Here is a 23,164-nt window from a genome sequence, read left to right on the forward strand (position 1 = left end):
GACAGAATATTCTAGAACAATTTCCTTCTAGATCGATCGAGCATCAGCCGGCGCGATCAAACGCAGCAGAGAAGAGAAGGAAGCGGACCCAGAAGAAGAAGATGACTTCGGCTACACTTCAAGTAAGTGGAAAGATACGTTATTCACTCTGTTCAACTTCTCTTTTTATCTCTTACACGTGTATGTGTATGTGTGTGTTATAGAACATAATGATGAAATTGATAAGAGAAATAAAATATAACTCAAAAACAGTATTATGAAGAAAACGATGATAACAAGTGATAACTGCGTTAAAAACAACCGACTTCAAACTTGCACTTACAACATTTAAAAATACAGACAAAAATGCTCATAAAATAAAAACTACTGGGCCTATCCGAATAAAATTTTTATGGGACCAATTCGACACCATCCCGCATCGAACAAAAAAAGGATCACGTAAATCGGTTCAGAAACCTCGGAGTAATCGGTGTACATACCTAAAAAAAAACATACCGGCCAAATTGATAACCTCCTCCTTTATTTTGAAGTCGGTTAAAAATGACATTGTCGTAGATATAGGTATTATTGTAAACATCAAAATGTATAACAGTGTTTTGAAAATGGTCTAATTATATTAAAAAAATTATAAAAAAAGCGAAAAATTATAAAAAATTATATTAAAAAGCGACTTTTCATATAATATAAACAAAGCGATCGGATAGAATTCCGTTTTTTTATTATTTTGAGGTACGGAACCCAAAAAATGTTAAAGCCAACAAAGATGAAACAACGTTATTAAGAATGGACAGGGCAGTCTTATTCCTCAACGACGATGTTTCCTAAACAACCGGAATCGTTAATGAAAAATATAATTTGTGTATTCTAAATCTTTTTTAATTTTGGACATTGATATTTATGATAGTGTCATAAAAAATTGTGATACACTACATTCTTCACGAAGAAAAATCTCAAACGTCTTCTGATATAGTATTTGACGGTTTCACAGTTCATTAATTTTAATACAATGTGATTAGTTCATGACCTCAGTTTGTCCTAAAGGGTCATTAATATAAAAGGTCAGCAGTATAATAAATACTTATTAGACAGAATGGTTTATCAGTGGCTTATGGTTATTTATTTGGAGTCTTAAAAACTAATGCATTAGGAAATTTATGATCAGATGTCGTGAATCATTAGCTTGAAATTTCAGAAGATTTATTCTTTAAGATTTTATAATATCGTTCAGAATCTTTGAATCAGATAAATTATGCTGTTTTCATAATAGTTCTAGTTATTTTTCGATAATAATCTGCGAGGATATATAGTTTTTAATATAAAATTTCAACGTTAGGTTTGTCATTCATAAAAATAAGTATAATCATTATAATAATGCCTATCCTGCCTATAAAAATATTTAAAACATTATTTTTAATTTTGTTAGTCTAATAACAATAGCTATCACCCGTGTCCCATTTGAATCTATAATTGTATGAAAGAAAAGTAAGAAGCTTCTGAATTCCACGGAACTATAATGTTTATCGTAAATATTTACGTTACCTGAAATCCCAGACACTATTACAGATACTATCCCAGTTACTATTAATTGAAGAGATGAGACTGATTGGTGTACAATTAGGGTTGCCAGATCCAGGCTGATCATTTCCGGGACATTTCTGGGGCCCCGAACGGAATCAGAGTTTTGGTCTTTGGTCCACGGCTAAACTAAGTAGGCCTTACCTAGAAGGTGCCTAGAAGTATTGGATGATAAAAAAAAATACTTTTTTTTAGAAAAAAAATTTTTTAATTACTTTCTTAAACTGTCAAATACAAAAATTGTAATTAAACTTTTTTATTTTACTTTTAAGGCTTAAATATGACAAATGAACTTAAAATAGAAACTGAGATACTTAATCTTTCAGTTATATCTGTTATAGTCAAATCCCGAAACATAATTTCTTCGCGGAAGGACTGGTTTATCTTATATTTGGCAAAAGCCATCGGGCAATCCTCGAAATACATTTGAATTTCGCCCTTTGTCTGAAGTATTTTTACTCAAACCTAGGAGCTCCTAACTTTTCAGTCAAACGTCGACCATAAATTGTTCTGTTTTGGTTTGGTCAATTCCAAAAGCGACTGCAAAATTCGGTCAGTCGTCGATCTAATTTTTTATTTAAATAATAAACATTAAAATCAATACCTCACCCTATCCCCTTACCCTACCCTTTTAAATTATGTACTTAATAAATTATTTAAACAAACAATAAGATTTAAAAATATTATTTTTTTCATACCTTATCTTACAAATTAACCTCCGTATATTCCAAATTAATTAATGTACGGCTGTGAGACATGGACACTAACACAAAAAGAAGAAGGTAAGCTCCTAGTCACTGAGAGGAAGATCTTAAGGAAGATGTTCGGGCCAGTGTTAACAGAAGAAGGAATTTGGAGGAGGAGGAAAGACCTGGAACTTGAAGACCTAATGGTTGAGCCAAATATCATCGGTGAGATCAAATCGCAAATACTCCGATGGCTCGGCCATGTAGAAAGAATGGGGCAAGATCGAGCAACGAAACAAGCGTTCCTGGGATAGCCATCTGAACGCCGTCCGTTTGGGCGTCCTAGGTACCGCTGGAAAGACGAATTCGCCAAAGACCTGCGCACCGTCTAAATCAAAAACTGGCAAGAGATGGCGCAGGATAGAGTAAAATGGAGACTCTTATTGTCAGAGGCCGAGACTCACTTTGGGTCCCTGCGCCACTCCAGTAAGTAGGTAAGTAAGTATATTCCAAATCATCTCAAATATAAAGTGAAAAACACGTAAACTGACCAATCAGGTATCAGAACTGGCCGAGTTAATCGGTTCTTAATCGGTTCTTAAGACTTGAAAGCTGATAAAATTCTTTCAAATATACGGAAATAAGAAATTTTTTACCTATCTCAACTTGAATGGTCAATCTCCGATTTAATAAATTGTTTTTTTGACGTTTGCATGACCAAATTAGTTTCTCCAAGGTTTGACGAAAATTGTTTAGTAAAAGGCCGAAATATTACATTTATTTGTGCTTTGACCAAGTCATTATGTCAGGATTGACCAGTCTAACCTAAGAGTGCCTGAGCTTCGGTGTTTGAATATAACATATCAATTAAACTTTGATAGAAAATCAACATCAGGTATTTTGTAACATAAATTAAATAAAGAACAAATATTGAGCACTTTATAACGATTACTAAAACTTTTGTAGATAATAATCATCATTTATTATCTAATATAAAAAACTAAGAGAGTGCGGATGGCGACTCGTCGAGCGAAGCGAGCCGCTCACCCCTGCCCTCGCTCATATAACGCAGCGCGAGAACGCTATGTGTGGTTTGACTTTTGCAGCCGTAGTAACTTTGTAAAAAACTAGTATTTTTTCATTCCGGGACAGCAAAGTAAAATTACTGGACACGGGACAGCACGCAAAATTCCGGGACAATCCCGGAAATCCCGGCCATCTGGCAACCCTATGTACAATAGCGGCCGCGGCAGTCTCGATTGAGATGTCAACTGTATTAGGACGGGCCGTAAGAAAGATTATGCAAAATAAATGGATAATTAAATAAAAGAGCGTGTGTGCGAGCATACGTGTCAGAAGTGAAACTTCTTTGAAGATTCGCCGTACTTCATGACGTGACGGTATTGCCATCACGCGACCTTGAAATTTTACTCTCAACGCGTCTTAAGAAGTTTCCCTTCAAAAATGGATGATTTAAGAAAATAATTAAATACATAATAGGCATTATATGCTATAAGTAAGTAACATATAATAAACGACTTAAAAAAATGTATGAGGAATTTATGAAATGGTGGTTTATTTTTCGAATTAGGCGCTAGACTTGGAACTAAATGTTCAATGATATGAGTAATTTGTAGAACCGTCTAAAAACTAAATGACCTGCAAAATCCGGAATGGAAACCAAAATCAATCAAATAACGATGAAATCAATTTACGACTCTGTTTATAAACATTCCAAACGAATAAACAGTAGTTATTTTTAACTCAGAATCATTTACAGGTGTAAATTTCTACAGGTTGTTTCAGAAATAGAATTTATCGTATTACAGAATAGCGTGAGTTCCTTATTTCTTAATCATCAGTAATTTGTATCCAGTAAAATGTGTTTTAATCTAGGTATTAGTTTTAGTTGCTTCAATAGATTCAATAGATATATTAAATTTTCAAAGATATCGTAAGTTGAAAGAATTTTTAAAATAACTCAACTTTCGGACCTTATTCGGTACCTTAATAATTTAATAAACTTTAAAATCCCACTTTATTTTTAGAGCAGACATAAAAATTACGTGAACAGTAAGCAGCATTCAACAAAATTGCACTATACATTTTTCAGACAAACAAAATCAAAATAATACTTTCATCACGTAGCGTTCAGCTGAACAATAAATTTTTCATGATTTTTATTACATCTCGTATAAGTTGACAACATCGTTACAAGCTTACAATGTCTTGACGTTATTGTAACCGTTGATCCGATGTTATCATTGTTTGGTGAGTAGTTTAGTTTATGAAGCCATTTATAAATCGGTCAAGTGCGAATCGGGCTCGCGGCACCAAGTTGAAAATGAAAGTGAAAAATTTCTTTATTAGTTTCAAAAAATGTTACATAATATTATAGTTATTCATACAGGAACCGCAAATAATTTGTCGTTCATCCAATTTATGACTGGGTTAATCGTTTCTTTTCTTCGATTTTGTTTTCTTGTTGTTGGCAACAGATATACATAACATCTGAACTTCAACTTGATGTCTTAGTAATTAGTTCCGATTTTACTTTATGGGAATACAACCTTTAATACAATGAAGTCGCGTGTCCCCTTGTCTTGTTCTTGTATGTCAGAGCGAGACATTTTTTATTATCTAACCGGGAATCGAAACCAATTTAACCAGTCCTCCCAATTCTACGCTTGAACGTTTACCACTGAAGTAAGGAAGTTGGTCTTGACGATAGAGAAAGAGAAATTCTTAAACTTTCCTATAAACAAATCATATAAAATATTATAATTAATTGTATTCTTGGCAACCATAATAATTAACTCAATGAGTTTATTTATAATCTGATGACGTAGGTTTACTTGTTTTGAAAGAAAATTTCGAAACTTTCTAAAGCGAAATGCAGTACTTAAATGTTAAAACGTTATTTCTAATAATATCTTTCTTTACGATACTTGTTTCGGTTTGTTTTCTGACTTTTTGAAATACTTGACCTGTTGATTACGTTTTTAATTTATTTGTGGAAATCGTGTTTAGAAAATGCTCATAATTTTATGAATTGAATGTTATATAACGGGAAGGTACCTAATAAATAACTAGATTGTCTATAGTTTTTAACAATCCAATGATTTATAATAATGTATCTTTTCACTTTATTTTAATGTTATCATTTTGCATATTTATTTTAATAGTAAATAAATTTTATGTTTCATTTTAGTAGGTTTTGTAGACCTGTTTACGACATAAGTTTTCCTATTAGCAGCAGTATTATTATTACATGTAAGCTATTATTAATATACAGTTTAAAAATAAATAACGTATTTTCAATATCCAAAAAGGTTGGTAAATTTTACCCATCCAAATTATTTTCCGTATCTGCGATATTGTTTAATCTGTGGCAAACACCTGCTCGCATTGTTTATTATGAATGACCTTCAGCAGTAGAAATAGAACAGAACCAACAGCCGTGTATCGATTTGTGGATATTAATCGGCTCTGAGATTTCTAGAATATCTTAATAAAGTTCTTAAGACTTAGTGGGTGTACCCCAAGGAACTGTACTGGGTCCTATGGTATTGAAGTTATTTAAAATAGGCATTTTACCAATTAATTAAAATAGAATGTTAAATTTATGTGCCTGTGGTCTTGAGAAGTGACAAGAAATATTTTTCGGTGATGACTATCATCTCAATTGTATGAATTAAAGTATCAAATTAATTAATTATACAATATACATATTATCTGTTCAATCGTTGTCACTAATCAATGAATTATTAAACTTTATAGATTTCTATGTAATGCATCCGAATTACAATCCTATCTATTGACTAAAAACAAACATTGAGTCTTCACAAATTTTATACATAATTAAACTGAGCTATTCGAACGAGGAAATATCTTTCCACGCCCTTGATTTTGAACACATATATCAGAAGCTCTCCAGTATAGCTATGATATTTTTATTATGTCGTAAAAACGTTAAAACGATTAAATTATTATGTAAACAGATTGCCTGTATTTCTGTATAGGTGTTCCAGTCTAAATATAATTACCAAGTATTTTGCACAACGTTTAACTGGATGGAAAATAGATCAGTTTCAGATTTGAAAGAGACAGAGAGAGAGCTGAGAGTAAGGCTTAAATTTTAATTGATTCAAACTCTCAAATGGTAAACATAAACATGAATGAACAATAGTGGATATTACAAAAGCTACTCTAATTTAAGCAAGAATAAAAATTAGTAGAATGTCTCTTCTATCTAATCGTGCAAAACATCTCATTGAAATAGATTTATCTTTTGCTTGAATTAGTAATAGTTCAGGATACATTGCCCATTTTTGCAAGTGACTACTATCAAGCTAATTTTCCGTTTGTAGCTTTATTTTGATGAGATGCCCAATAATTTCGTGTACGAAAGTCTCGATTGTGGTAGCTAACAGAGATAACAAGGATAAAAAATTTTGATTTGATGGTTCTCTAATATTTATTACTAACTGAATGAATTTTTTTTTGTTCAATCTCAAGATAATTACCTAAATTATTCGAAAAAATATTTGTCCTACAAAATCTATGGTTTGTTCAAAGAGTCCCCCTTTCCAAAGTGTATCGATAACGAGGTCATCATAAATGATTACTAACAAGCAGATTTTTTTGTTTTCACTTAGTTAATGTTTATATAATTCAACAGACATATTGTCCTACAAATTGCGTAATAAATATTTGAGAACCATCAAATCAAAAAATTTTATCCTTATTATCTCTGTTAGCTACCACAATCGAGAGTTTCGTACACGAAATTATTCGGTGTTTCATCAAAATAAAGCTACAAACGGAAAATCAGCTTGATAGTAGTCACTTGCAAAAATGGGCGATGTATCCTGAACTATAATAAGCAATCACAGAGAATGCTAATTTTTTAAATTGTTAATTTTCGTGTTCTCTTTGATAGGAAGATAGAAAGTAAAACAGGTAAATAGTCCGAATAAAGGTGCAATTACATTTATATAATTTCACAGTTATAATTTCTGTACCCAAACTGTAATATGATCTTACATGAAAATCTTACATGAGATCTAAACTCTGGCGCTACCGGATTGACCTAATTACTCTTAATTATATTATATTTAGAAGAGATTTCATTATTATTTCAACTTTGATTCGTATAAAATAAAATTTTCGTCACTATGTATTTCCTAACAAAATCTGCTATCGTTCTTTCTATTACGATAGACATAACGATCAATTTTGCCAATTTATATTCCATTCCAAACATTGGGCAGGGCACATTTCGCCAATAATTAGTATTTTTACGAAGCTGTGACGTCATAGGCCACACCGACAGACGATAGACTAAGTGATTTGATTCGAATGACTATTTTAGTACAAAAGTTTAAAACAAAAATGATTTCAGTGAAAGAGCAATTATTTTCATTTACTAACAATATTGTTGAATTAAAAATCTTTCACTAAATAACCAGACAGATAATTCTTTTCGATGTCGGTGCAGAAATTAGGAAAAATGTGAAAAATCCTTTTGGGCTTGATATTAGTAATTTGCAGATTGAGTATGAGCATGGACGAATATAATGGTATGAGTAACTCATCGTGTCAATATCGTCCTAATTAAATTTATTTTTAAATCCGTTAAAATATTACAGTAAAGTTAATTTTTAATTAATATTTAACTGAAATATGTATACGACACAATCAGTTACATTGTTACTTCCATGAATTATAAAAAAAAACTGGAAGGGTATAAAATATTATTTACCTTAGGTATCTCGTGATGATAATAGGAAATGTTTATTTAAAACAAAGTATTAATGGTTGCTAACAAAGTTTTCCTTCAGTTTAACAGTACGTGTTTAAGTGTGTTTTGAAACTTTTAAATAATATTATGCTAAATGTTTTAAACAATACAAAGTATCGCTTATTCAAACAAAGTACGCGAGTAAATAACAAATTTGAAATTTAAATGTTGAAGAATACTCTGGAAAAATCCATTTCACGTGTTTTCAACAGTCAATATTTTCGAGTTCACTATCCTCATAAAATAACTTTCTAAATTCTAATACAGTTAATGGCAAAAGCAGATATAGCTCCAGGGCTGAACATTTGATAAGCGCAAAAGCTAACAACGACCGTCGAATTTCAGTGAGTCCAATTTTCTCAATTAAAATCTTCTAATTCAAATTACTTCGGTATTCAACTCATTGTCAAGTGCAATTGAGTTCAACTTGCATTGCAATGTCAAGAACAGGTTTATATTCCTTAATTCGTTTACGACTTTCAACTTTATCCCGCCGGATTAAAGTCCACATCAATATGGAAACTTCTCGCCACTTGGGGCATTCTATTATTGGGATCGAGAATATTTTCTGGCGCACGTGTTCGGATTTTCAGTGCCTTGACGGAAATTCTCGTGCGTGGTTGTTTTTGACGTTTGCATTATTTTTCGAAATTTGAATTTTAAATTTACGAGTTTTGTCCGATAATGTTTTTCTTTTTATGATAATGGCGGGCTTAGTGAATTGTAATGGCCAGTGTTTGTGAGATAATTTGGGTGTATGAGTGATGTCTATGAAAAAGGTCTATTCAAATTGAAGTTCTATTGTTAGGCATATAATCGCTTCAATGTATAAAGGTTTGACTGAACCATTTTTGAAGCAAGATTGAAGTACCTTCTTGGTGCTGTGAAACTAGAATGGGATATTGGGTAGATTTTTGTTATGTTATTACAGTTTTGTGGTTTGTATTGGGAGCAATTTGTTTGAAAATTTCGTAGCTTCTCATAAATTTTCAGTGATTTATATTTTATGAATAGTGAATTAAATTGCTATATTTTTTAGTTTAGAAGGAAAATATAACACAAACCAAATATTGTTTTTAATCAGTGTCTACGGTAAATTATAAAAAAATGATAATAATAATAATCAGTATAGGAAAAAGATATAGTAGGTAAGTAGGTACCATTATTTGGTCGAATTGTAGTACCTAAAAAAAATTTGCAGAAAATAACTAATTTATTTTCTTAAATATTATAAATAGAAATGTTCAAATATAAAAATAAAACAAACAAGTAATAAATTGACGATTTCAAATAAACTTTAAGAAAAACTATCTGTTCTGTTTTTCCGTGATCCGTGATTATCGTAAATTTAAACAAATAAGATATGCCCAAAACGTAGTAAGGTAATATTTTATAAAAGCATTTTAAATATAATTCTTAATAAAACAAAAATATTTACGAAAATTTCACCCCTCTCGACTATTCCAGACCTTAAACCCAACAATTTTTGCACGCCTCATAAGCGAAGCGTTGAGGTGGGTACTACTGTCACTTCGCGTAAAACATCTGATTTTTCAAACTTAAAATGTCTTTATGTATCATACATTGCACTTGTAAGATAATACATACACACACATATTAAGAAAAAACACTATTTTTAACATTCATGATATTTTTGATGTCATTTTTGTTATTTAAACTAGTTAAAAAACAGTTTAAAAAAGTTCTGTCTTGGACGTCCGTGTGTCTGTATGTGCGGAGGATTTTCTTGTTAAAACGATAGCGACCGAAATACTTTACTAATCGAGTCTTTTTTTTTTCTCTTACGCTTGAGTATGCTCAGGAATAGAACCCTTTCATTTTTCAGGGTCTGATTCGATGTGGTTTAATTGTTATTAAATAAACAAAAAAAAATATCGACTGTTCTCCATAATTTTAGTAAGTATATCTATTATATTCTTTATTTATTTATTTTTTTATATTTATAGTGTACTCAAAATTCATCATTATAAACTCGATTCTTTATACTATAAGCCAAGGTTTAAAAAAATAAGTTGGTAGCTAGTCCCTTAAACCTGCGCAGTTTCACATCTAGGTGGGGCCACAAGAAAAATAGCTCAATTATAATTACGGTACCGCTTTCTTTACTTTTCCAACTGTTTTATTTTATTTCTTTTTTATATTTATAGTGTACTCTTTATAAATAATCAATTTTATTGTAAAGGATGAGATTATGAGGCGTGCACTTTTGGATTTTCCAAACTATTTTTTTATATAAAATCTCAAAAACCCACTTCTCTATATAAAAAGAATAAACAAAGGATCCGAATTTCGTTTACAAATTTAACAGGTAGAGTGCACTCATTTGGTGTCATTAAAACCAAAACAGTTTTAATTAAAGCTTTACCGTACTCATTTCATAATTAATTTTGTTTGTCGTGGATTCATGTTTTTATTTTATCACGTTTTCCCGCTGAATGACTTGCGAACAACTCTATTTATTTGTGTATCTAAAATAAATTATTATCTGCTAATATCATTAATTAGTTTACAATGATTGTTTTATACATTGTATCTCAGACCTCAGTGTGACGGTTTTTCGAAAATCTGAGTAAATCTTAGTTTAATTCTCTAAACAGCAAGACCAATTATTTATAAATGCACATTAAAAAAGTAGCTTCATAATATAACACGATTTAAAAAAAAATTACAGTTTAAAACCAGTGGTTACAAACCTTTTACCTACATGAGTGTGTGCGTACAAACATACAAGTTTACTACTTTATAAAATTAGTATATCATATGAAAAGAACGTACAAATATATCGGTCATCTCACAGTACAAAGTGACGTGTTACATTTTATTGGCCATAAAAATTACTGCGCTAATCAACTCTGCCTATCTGGCATTGGAATATCTCTATGAGAATAATATTTTCTAGAGGTCGCAGTCTCTAGTGTTGAAAAATATGAAATTTCATGTTTTCTTCTAAAAGAAGTTCATCTGCCAGACTGATATCTTCAGGAGAAAGGGAATCTAAGTACGTCTTTTACGCCCTGTGTTCATAATAATAATCAATCGTAATAGCAATACATTTTCTAACAAAACTTTGTGAAAAGGCAACAGACCGAACTGCTTCGCACTGTCGCACAGTAACCAATCGAAATACTGTTTGTATGCAGATAAGATATCGGTCGAAAGACTTGCAATATTCGAAGATTGATGCAATCCTATATAGGAGACATACATTATTCGGGCGTTAGTTGTAAAAGTTAACTAACGTCTAAATCAATAAGTTCTTAATCCTTATTAAGTATCCGAGTTGCAGAATCCCTATTTCCCAAACTTTAGATCGACAAATGTTCCAGATATTATAAGGGGATATTATACTCCAGATTAATTCCAGAAATCCTTAATTTACTTATGATTATCTTTTATATAGGTAATCTATTCAAATTAATAGGTTTCGTTTAGAATATCTGTTTCCCAAACATGTCTATTTTCCTAAATAAATATTTTAATTCCAACTTCTGAAACACTTTCCAATTTACGTGTAGTATATTCCCATACTTTTAGATTATTATGTCGCTCACTAGGTACATTTTTTTAATCATTGATTTTTTTATTATCATAGAAATTTGTTGACAGTGATTTTTTTTTGTTGTCTCTAAACCTATTAGATCAAGGACTATTACTTATTTTTATTGAATACAGAAAAAAAATGAAATACGTACCTACTGCTTAAAGCATTAATAATGATAAATGCGCTTTAGCTAAGGTTTTAGACATCGATCTTCCAAGTTAATAATACCAAGCGGGATAATACTTAAGAACTTTAACGAGGTCTTAGTTCGATCCCTTTAGATTAGATGCCCAATATTCTACGCCCGTATTTGAACTCAAGAATAGTCTATGAAATTTAAAGTACCCAATATAAAAGTACTAGCTTTTCACCCGCGGTTTCACCCGCATATTCAAAGACCGAAGCAAATCCACATGATAATGTATGAAAAATTACCATGTGATAACCGTGATACCTTTCTCTTGACCCCCTAACTATATCATCAAATATCATATTATAAAATCACTTCGTTACAACGTGAAAGAAAGACAAACAACACACACTTTAGCATGAACAATATTAGGTAACTTATATTGGGTAATTTCGTATTCTCGTTCAACTGTTTAAATTTTAAACCAAAGCTATGATCCATTTCCAAAGTTAATATATACGTGGCTTTTGACATATTATTACATGTAGGGAACGGTTGACACCGCCTGCTTAATTGATGACGCTCTTCATTTACATGTAGCGTCAGCAGAGAAAGTTATTTAAAAAAAATATATTTTATTTTTTTAGATATTTTTTTTCATAATAATTTGCCCTGTATTTTCATTAAAAAAAATTAAAAATTACAAAAGCATTATTTTCTCTTCACATTTACAAATTCCTTTTGATATTACAATTACATTTTAATCTTTAATCATATCGTCTACATTACGATGCTATTAACCGAAACAATAGTTATAACGCCTCTATTTATTAAAAGGGTCAAACCCTAAATGTGTCAGAAGTTTATGTAATATCCGGTCACAATATGAGTGTACCGTTTATCTCATACATTGGCCGGCTTTACAAATACAGTTGCAATGTAAGAAAGAAAAAGAGCAAATAGTTATTTTCTTATCGCTTTAGGTGTGAAATACTTACGTATTTAGATTTTAAAGTCATGTAAAATAATTTATTTATTTATTATTTTTTAAAAAGAAAATATGGTATTAGTGATCACTGCCAATTCAATGATTTAAATAAAACATTATTTATTATACTAATCAAGACTTACTTGTCTGTTTTTTATAACATACCTAATTGTTTATTTTATACAATATAAAATTATAATTGTAGTTGTGTATGGGTAAAATTATCATTTATCACATAAGCATTATCGTTAATTACACATTGGTGCTCCATTAGATGTTAAGTGATCATGATAAAATGTGTTTAACATTTTATCATGATTTAAACTCATAAAGTTTTAGGTCAAATTGTTTTTATAAGCAGTTATCAATTTAAAAAAAAAACTGTTCAAATCGTTGTCGTATGTCTTAATAATCTATTAAGGAAGACGGAATACTTTTTATTGTACTTCATAAAGTAATAAAATAACTATTATTTACATTTATATGATCGTAGTTTTCAATTAAACTCACTCTAATGTAATAACGCATCCCACGACACAAACAAACAGAAAAATCAAAAGCTTTCCGACTGAAATAAAAGCAATCAAAATAGCGAACAGACACTGGAAGCAATTTAAATCGAAACCGCATACACAAGTTGTAAAAATACATATTTTTAGAATTAAAGCGACCGCCCATTTGGATGTTATTCAAAGGAAATTCTTCTACCTTACTTTACGATCTAATCAAAATGTTTTCTTTGACTTTTAAAAGTGTGGACGCGGAGCAACTCAATTTGTGTTTATTTAAAATGAAAACTTTTTATATGGAGCAATGATATTTTTATTAGATAAGTTGATGAAGTCACCGGTTTTATTCCAGCTATAATTTTGAAAAAAATAATACTAAATATTTAATGTTGATTGCATTTTGCAACAAAACTATGACAAGTTAAAAACTTCACGCTAAGGAAAGATGGTATTTTTACGTAGGTAACATTATTATTTGTTCGTTCTCATTCAATTAAAATTACAAAAAAATTGTATTCAAATGCGTTGACCTTATGCAAGAATAAATAATTTAAATAATGAATAATTAAATACTTATAAAATATATTTTGCTGACGGTACGCCACATATTAATATCAATATCACAGTTATTAAGCTCTCCATATTGAATTATTTTGGACACGAATTCATATACGTACTACTAAAAGCTATTTACTGCTACAATATTAGCATATTCTCACTTTATTGTAAATCATATTATTTATAGGAAATTACTTATAGGTATATAATTTACTATAACGGGTCTCTATGGGTAAAAAATCTTAAAAACATGCAAGGTTTGGATGATATATTGTATAGTATGATTACTATGATTACAAGCAGTATCTACTAAGTATTCTTAAAAATATTCTTAATGACAGCAAATGTATTATCGAACGTATTTTCTAAAAAGTAAAGTTTTTGTATTATGAAATGAATCCAATTCATTAAATAAGTCAATTTCAATAAACCCAGTGACCAATACTAAAAATTCCAATACCATTGTCCAATGTTACTATATTTACGCCTGAACAAAAGTGAACCTAATTGAATTTTCATTAGCTTCAATTTATATAAATTTGCATGAAGTTAGTTACAAAGACCTTACTTGAAGCGTAAACAAAAATGTTCCTTATTGCAATGGTATTTAGGTAATGAATCTATCTTCTAGCTTCAAAAATTGGAACTAAATTTACTCAGCTAAGTAATTAGATTCAAGCTGAAATGGACCTTAAGTACTTCTATATAAGTGTGTTAGACATAATGTAGTGCTTGCGAACTGAAGTGAGTTAAATGTCGAATGAAAAGGAACCTTACTCAATTACAATAAAGTGTTAACATCACGTAGAATCCATGTGAAGTTTGTGCAATCACGGCGAAGTAAAAATGAACCTTAAGTGAATAGTTTTAAGGGTGTTAAAACAAAAGGTTATAGACGCGAGTGCCGTGTTGAAAATAAAGGATTAATAATAATCGAAAATGAACCTTATATGATTAAGAGTAGGGTCATTAAAACCGTCACAGAGATAGGCGAGTGAAATGCGTTAAATGCCGGATGGATAATCGAAAATGAACCTTGTGTGATTAACGATAGGAGTGAAAACGAGTGAAGTTTACTAGGAGACGTGTGGATAATCGAAAATGAACCTTATGTGATTAAAAAGAAGGGTGCTTAAAGCATTCTAAAGATAGGCGATTAAAGTGCGTTAAATGACGGAACGATAATCGAAAATGAACCTTATGTGATTAAGAATAGAGGTGCTAAAAGCGTCACGTTGCATACGTGTGCGGAGTGCGCGCGGCGGGCGACCCGCTCGCGAGCGACGCTCCCGCGCGAACTAGAGCCATGCGATCGTGTCATGGAGACGATCTCTGAAGACGCTGAAGCTGAACTTGAACTTGGTAACTATTTTTACACAAATTTTCCTTATAAAATTCCCCTGATTATGTTTACACTAATAACAAATTTGCCTGATAATTTTCCTATATAGTTAATACCTATATATTATGTACACGATTTTCTAAAATCTTAAATATGTGGGTAGGTCTAACTTTCATCTATCCTATATTTATAAACGAGATAGAATTTGCTAAAAACTTTAAAAAGCGGGTATGTATAATTTACAACTACCCTAAATTTAAGGCAGGATTGTTTTTTAACATAGGTAATTTACTAAAAGCTTAAAAATGCGGGTAGGTAAAATTTGCAGCTACCCTATCATATTTTAAGAAAAGACAAGACAAGATTGACTAAAAATATAATTTGTAGATATGAGGGTAACAAGAAAACATAAGATTGTGCATAAATTAATCACATATTTATTCTGGGCGTAATTCCAAATTCTGGAACTACTGGAATTGCATTTGGAGATGCAAATAGAAAATGTCCAGTGACATTCACGATTATATTTATGACCGCTTTAAATTATTTACATCAGAAATTTAACATATACATTTTACACTTTATTAACGCTTTTTTTTACATAAACGATACCAGTTCAAAAAATGTAAAGACATACCTAACACAAAACTAGCGTAGAGCGAACAGGTACCTTCTAGGGAAGCGCGTTCCAGACCACATCTCAGCTATTAACATCAGGCGAGATTGTGGTCAAGCGCTTCCCTATTCCCAATAAAAAAAAAACTGTTTCATGATCAGCCCATACACGTTCCTACTTTTTTTATAGTGGGGAAATCTTCCAAAGATACCCACGGCCCCCGGGGAAAGAGCCGTGGGTTATGTCGGATTCTTACCGACTGAAACTCCACTGTGTTCCGTCGAGCCGCTTTAATGATGGGGCCGCGGGTATTGATTAGAATTCTTCCGCGACATACACGTTCCTACTGCTGGGACACGGGCCTCCTATGAGAGTGGCCATCATCCACTACGTTGACCAAGTGCGGGTTGGCGGATTTGCGGACACAAAACTGTTTTATCACTTTGAACTTTTAGGTATCTGTTTATGAAATATCGTTTACTGTGAATAATTAAAACCATTGCATTAATTATACTCGTGGTTTTTATATCGATAAGTGTATAAATCCCACATTTGATGTGATTTTAATGGTAATACATTATCATAACACTTTAACAGTATTGAAATATGGTAAATTATCATAAAATACATACCTAGGTGGCTAGGTATTATATTTTATCTAGGCGTTTATCGACAATGTATGGCACAATAATATTATATTGTAATATATAAAATTTTATATCGTAGAATTTTGTGTTTAAAATTAAAAACCTTTATGATTTTTCGATGTGATTTGTTGTAGGTATATAGGTACATAATATGTGAAATTCGATATCTGTATGTGAAACTTTATTTTAACGTTTTGAAATCCACGTTGAATTAAGTTCATATGTTTTAAATTTTAATATGTAATGCATGCTAGCCAGGGTCCGTCGGGTCTACATTTGGTATTTTTTGTTTTATTTTTCAAAGTTGTTTATCACATATACACCTTATCTTGACATACTGAACACAAGAATATCAAAAGTGCAAACATACTTACATTTCAGCTGCCTATTTTTATTTTGATGAGATGCTAATAATTCAGATCTATATTTAAAATTAAATTCGACAAATCTACAGCAAAATAATGCGACACTGAAAATGAATGCGTTCCTAAAATAATTTTCTCAATAAATTATATTGCTACGTGTTTTTGCGCAGATCATTTATTTTTTAAATCACAGACTGAATAGTGGATAGCTTCTAGAATATTTTTTCTAATACTGATGATATTGTTTCTTCAGTTCAATAATTATTTGGGTACCTATGAATTTTTTATCATTTTAAGGATAAAAATAATCATTTTAAAATGGAACCAAATTTTTTGGTAATAGCTACACGGGTTTAGTTTTAACTATTGTCAAAGTAAAACAGGCATTAGAATTTCATGAAGGAAGATTTGTAATCATAATATTCCAAGCATGCATAATGTTATGTGAGTTCAAGGTCTGGAACAATACTTGGCAGGTTTTGGGGTTCAGTATTTTTTGATAATACACTCTATACTACTATTAATATGAAGTAAATTTCCACCCGCTGCTTCGCCAGCATGGTTAAAATTCCCATGAAAATGAGATGTTTCACAGCAATAATAAGTTTCCTATATAATATGACTCTCTAGGCCTATCTGCAAACCACTGTATAGAGATGCTCTATTGTGACGTTTCAGAAAGTCAAACAAACAATATACTTTCGAATAGATTATAATACTTATTAGTTATTACTTATTAGTAATGAAGGAAAGATGCCAAAGTTTGTAAGAATGGATAGTCTTTTACGCAAAAAAATAACGAATCGTCTCCTGGTGAAATTTTGTAGAGAGATAGATTGAAGTAGAGAGAAGATTCTACGCAAGTGAAATGTGTTTCATTCACTATACTATGTTTATCAAATCAACCCAATTCATAAGTATCCACTCAGACTTTATGAGAATCAAACTTTGACAAGCATCGCTAGAACATTAACAATGTTTTTGACTTCCCAAACTTTGAGCAAACCAAGTTCGAGTCTGATTTCGGTACAGCTGGCATTTATGGAAATACTTGAGAATTCTATTGTCTTTAATACTTTAGACTTGAAGTATGTAAATAATAAGTTACCTACGTTTTAACCTTTGGTGTTTTATGTGTTTATTTTCCTTAAAATATTCGATACAATGCTCTTATGTCGAAGTTCACGTTCTTTAGGTATTTTACCATTGTTTTATATGTTTTTGTTCTCAACAATATTTTTTTTTATCAAAGGAATGTGAAACAATGAATTAAAATATAGAAGGGCGAGCCGCAAGATTCGAAGTCATGTTTTATTTTACGATGCTGTTTTTTTCTACAAAATTATTCTTCTCCCCCTTATAATTGCATTATAGGTACATAGGTACCTACCTATTCTACAAAATCAGAATATTATATAGGTTTTATCAAAAAAAGGAATAAACAAATATCTATAAAATGTTAGGTACAATATCAGTTTCACGTCTGAGAGAAAACTTTTATTTAAAAATACGAAGCAACTAGTAATATTAAAATGCGGGGTCAATGACATCGATTGTTGAATGCAATAGAGTTAAAAGGTGCGTTCGTTGATGCATTACACAAAAGTACAGACGAGTGGAGAAGTTTTTGTTTTGTTCTAAACGTAATGTTGATATTGTAAAATTTTACCAGATTGCTATTTGAACTCTATTACTATCTCCATAATTAAATCGAAATGGGTATATTGGGCCGCAATATACTTGCCCATATGGATTGAAAAATAATACATATAATGTATAAATAATTTACGTGTAGTGGTGTAAGTAGCAGACTCATTTGCCTGTATATACTCGTTCTTAGACGTCGTTAACATAAAATAAAGCATTAAATATTGTACAATATCATAACATTTACATTGTACAGTGTATACGTACTGCAACTTGCAAGCAATGAATAAATTAGGAAACATCGCAGTCGTCAAGCATCATAAACGTAATGTGAGTTTATAATTCCAAGACTCGTATCTCTAAATCAAATACACTTAAAATGGGTCTCAAACTAAAGAGCCGTCTGTCAGCTGGAACCTAATGTAAGTTTGTAAACATAAACTTCAATATCAAAGTTTTAATGGAAGCCTTGTTAGCAGGAGCTTATAAAGTAATTTTAAGTTAGTGAAGGTGGGGGGGTTTTGATGGTAAATTTTGGTGTCAATTATATCTTATAATGATTCAGAATCTAAAAATGTATTCAGTTATTAATTTAAACAATACCATAATCTAGTTTTCGATTAAAAAAATGAGACAACGTGACTTTTAACGAATAACGTCAGTACTTTATGTGCTCTCATGCAATGGAATGATAAAAAAAAACTTACTAATAAGTAATAAATTAAGTGCAATTCATACGTTCATTATAAACTTGTATCTAAACTCTATAAAAGCTCATAACACGATAGTAATCTCAAAGAAAATTATTTAATAACCGTATTTCCATCCCTGCGTTTTTAATCATATTTCCTACCCTACGCTTCAGCTATTCTGATTGAATAAGAATTTAAACGTAGTTTAAATAAATCATTACATTTGTCTTTTCGGCCCGACTGTACTATTTTACATCGCATATTGGAGTATAGATAAGCGCTGAAGCGCCGTAGTCGATTGACTTATCTGCGAGTTTTACGTGTCGTATTTTCGTAGCACTCGGCTACATGCTACGAATATAGAATATGGCAATATTGTCTTTGCAAATCAACGGATTTGGGAATCGTTTGTGTTCAATATTGTTGACGGTTGAATGTTTGGAGTCTTGATTTTTGTCAGTTCTCAAAATCGGTTTGTGTAATAAGGTGTGGATAGAATTCAACGTAGAAGTTGCGTTGGTGTTAGTACTTAGGGTATTTTTTTAAGCTATTGCATAGCTTCTATCGCGGGTTGAGCGCGGGGACCGAATCGAGAAATTCCGTAACGAAAAAACCTCACGCTCCCCACTCCGACGGGCATGGAGGTGTGGCTTTAAGGCATGCTATGCAATAGCTTTATCGCGGCAGTCCCCGAGTGCCATACGTCTTTTTTTTATTTATTTTAATTAATCACACTTTTCACTTCTGAAATAAAATGCATAAGTATCTATTTCAAATCTGCATTACTTCTCTATATTTTTGGGACATATTTTTTACGTAACGTCTTTTTAAAAGATAGAGTTCGTCAATGGTTATATGACAAACATTCTACGTGTATATTTTTTATAACATATCGCTTCATACGCACGATTTATAGCATAGGTATTTGACTCATAGAATCCAAAAAATAAATTCAAATAGCGAATTTGAGTAATAATTCGTTAAGTTAGGCCTAACGCTGCTGCCATAATATCTCGTTAACTAACAATTCCCATTTGGAATTATTCAATGAAGCATATCTAGGGGGAATTCGCGCACTGCGGAACTGAATATTCTATTATTTCTGCTATGATTATGAATATTAGGGAAATGTGATTTAAGCTCACATAGTTTAAATTTGATGCTAGAAGTGTTAAATACGCTACTTCTTGAGTATACATAAATATATGGTGAAGTGATTAATACGCTACATCTGCCCTTATCGGTCAGAATGTGGTTCCACGGTATAAAATTACGATAACCTTTTTATCGATCACTAAACATTTAAAAAATATTAAAAACCCCTAATTGGAATGTGTAGGTTTTTATCATATATCAATTGAACAACAAGTGGCATATTACATAATTTTATACGTCAACTCCTTGGGCCTTAGACAAACGTACGTAACGCCATGGAATAGAAACTGCTAACGCTAATTATTGACATAAGCTCATGACATTTTGGTAATGGTTCGATCACACTACCAACGAGGCAGACGACCACGACCAAAGTTCCAATCTTGCCGAAATTTGATCAAAATCAATATTAAAATCTCCCGTCATTTTGGTACTCAGGAATAAAAAAATTCGAGGTCAATTAATAAAAAGAAATAGGGTTTTTTGCGATTTTCGCCGAGACGGTAAGTTTATCATACAATCACCTGAACCAAAATTGTATATAATCTAATTATCTATAAAAAAGGTTACATACATTTTTTTCTAGGAGCCACCGTTTCTATGAAAAACCTGTTTGTTTATCCATTGATCTCAAAATTTTTTTTTCCAAACACCAATTATACGACAGGAAATTCTTAAATTTCATTTTTAATTGTGTTTTGCACAATTTTATTTAATTGCGACTGGATGAAAATTTTGTTCGTGGTCGTCGTTGTCGTTGGTAGGGTGACCGAATCCTTATGCAAAACATCATACGCTTATGTCAATTTCTATCGATAGCGTATTCTATTCCTTGGCGTTTTGACGTTTGGCTAAGGTGGTGCCAAGCTTCTTGGTGGTGCCTCATATAATTGAGAAAATTTTATTTAAATTACTTAAACTTCTGACAAATCACAATAGCACTTGTCTCGTTGCCAAGCAACAAAATCATAGAGTTAATAATACAAAATAAAACTTAAACCAAGAATCCCCATTGAAATCCGCATTGCGATGATGGCCCTTATCCCATTTCGAGCAACTTAGCGTCAAAGCCAACTCGCCTAAAGTTTATCTTAACGGTGCGTTTACATCAAATGCACGAATACCCACTCTAACACCCACTATGTCAAATTCTTCTAGTGTAAACAGGCGTAGAGCATTTTTTCCTTGTTCTTAGTGCGTTCGAAAATATTCTATGCAATGTTCTAATACTGAACAAAACTGAATACGAGTTTTCGTTTACACTAAAAGATCACGAAATAATGTTCTTGCTCTAGCTCTATGTTCGTTTGATGTAAGTGCACCGTTGCTCGTAAGTCAGATGTTGCTTAGTTGGACGTTTGGCATACGTTTAAATGCCAAGTTTTGTAATGTGTGTGGAATCGATGATTTCGTGTGAGTTTTCAGTGTTTTCAGACTTGCTGAGTTTCTTAACTTATAAAGCATTTAAATCTTGCCAAACAAAAAAAGCGCTACAGTAATCAAACTAAAAAAGTCTACACTTTACAGCAATAGGGAATTGACACTCCCTATATGTATGTAAAGTAAGGCATTTGTAAGACTATGAGAAATCTTGGGTTTACCTCATGATTTGATCTACCTTTTCCAATCCAATCACAGGATCCCACCCTTTTATATAAAGATCGGCAACAAATTCCTTCCATCCGTATGCTTATTAACTTAGGTGTCGTAATGTGGAAATGGAATATATGAATTGAATGCATTTACTATAATTTTACATGAAGTTGTTTGTTCGCTCTTCGTTCTGTTATTTTACATTTTTCAGAGGCTACATGTTCTCTTTTCCAATTGGTCAATAAAGAATGAACAATTTTAAAAGATGAATATCCAAATATCACATTTCCCATGAGATAGTAATCCAGAACAGAAACATTATATCTTTATATACCTATAAGTTTATAGGTTTTTCTAGTTCCAGGTGTAAGATTTACGATTAACGATTAAAGTATAGATAAACTAGATTTCCGCCCGCGGCTTCGCCCGCGTTTGCAAAGGAAAACCCGCATTGTTCCCGTTCCCGTGGGATTTCCGGGATAAAAACTATCCTATGTGTTAATCCAAGTTACCCTCTATATGTGTGCTAAATTTCATTGTAATCGGTACAGTAGTTTTTACGTGAAAGAGTAACAAACATCCATACATCCATACAAACTTTCGCATTTATAATATTAGTAGGATTCTACTTATGGTTGACAGTTTCATGCAATAGATTGTAGAGTGTAAACCTTTCTTAGTATAAGTACTAATAGCTCTCAGAAACGTATAGAGGTCATCCTTTCACGTTTTTTTGCGAAGCGAACAACATATTTTGCGATAGTTACGGCTATAAATATGAAGGACGAAGGCGTTGTCACATTGACTACGCAATAAAACCACTATTTGATTAATGACTGGGTGTTTTCATGCATAATACAGCCATTATAACTTACGATACTAATCTCTGGGATATTTTAACGAGATTCATAATGTATGGGGATAAGTTATGACGTGTTAGAATTTCGCCTGATTATGAGGGAGAAAGTATAAGTAGGTATATAACGTGTCTAGATTTTCTATTTCTTGGCCGTAAGTGTGTAGGTTAAATTTTTACAATATTTATGTTATGGTATGATTGATATCTTGCTCTTATCTTAGTTTTGTAGAATCAGAAATGAATGTTGCTGATAATAATTTTTTATTTTTTTTTATTTATGACACTTCATTGTACATATAACAGGAATTTAAAATAAATTAGTACATAAAATTGGAAAGTGTACAATAGGCGACCTTATTGCTTAAAAGCAATCTCTTCCAGGCAACCATAAAAATAGAAATAAAGATAATATCAATATCACTCGTATAAACGAGTGA

General features: G+C 31.5%; 1 protein-coding gene across 1 annotated transcript in view; it reads left to right on the forward strand.

Annotated features, from left to right (window-relative positions):
• LOC123703322 overlaps positions 1-23,164 on the forward strand; it is a 131,602-nt gene that overhangs the window by 67,092 nt on the left and 41,346 nt on the right. Inside the window, exon 24 of the mRNA XM_045651281.1 lies at positions 32-122. Coding sequence (XP_045507237.1) covers positions 32-122 — 91 coding nt within the window. The remainder of the gene's footprint in view (positions 1-31; positions 123-23,164) is intronic.

This window comes from Colias croceus, chromosome 25 (genome assembly GCF_905220415.1).
Source record: "Colias croceus chromosome 25, ilColCroc2.1".
Taxonomy (NCBI): Eukaryota; Metazoa; Arthropoda; class Insecta; order Lepidoptera; family Pieridae; genus Colias; species Colias croceus.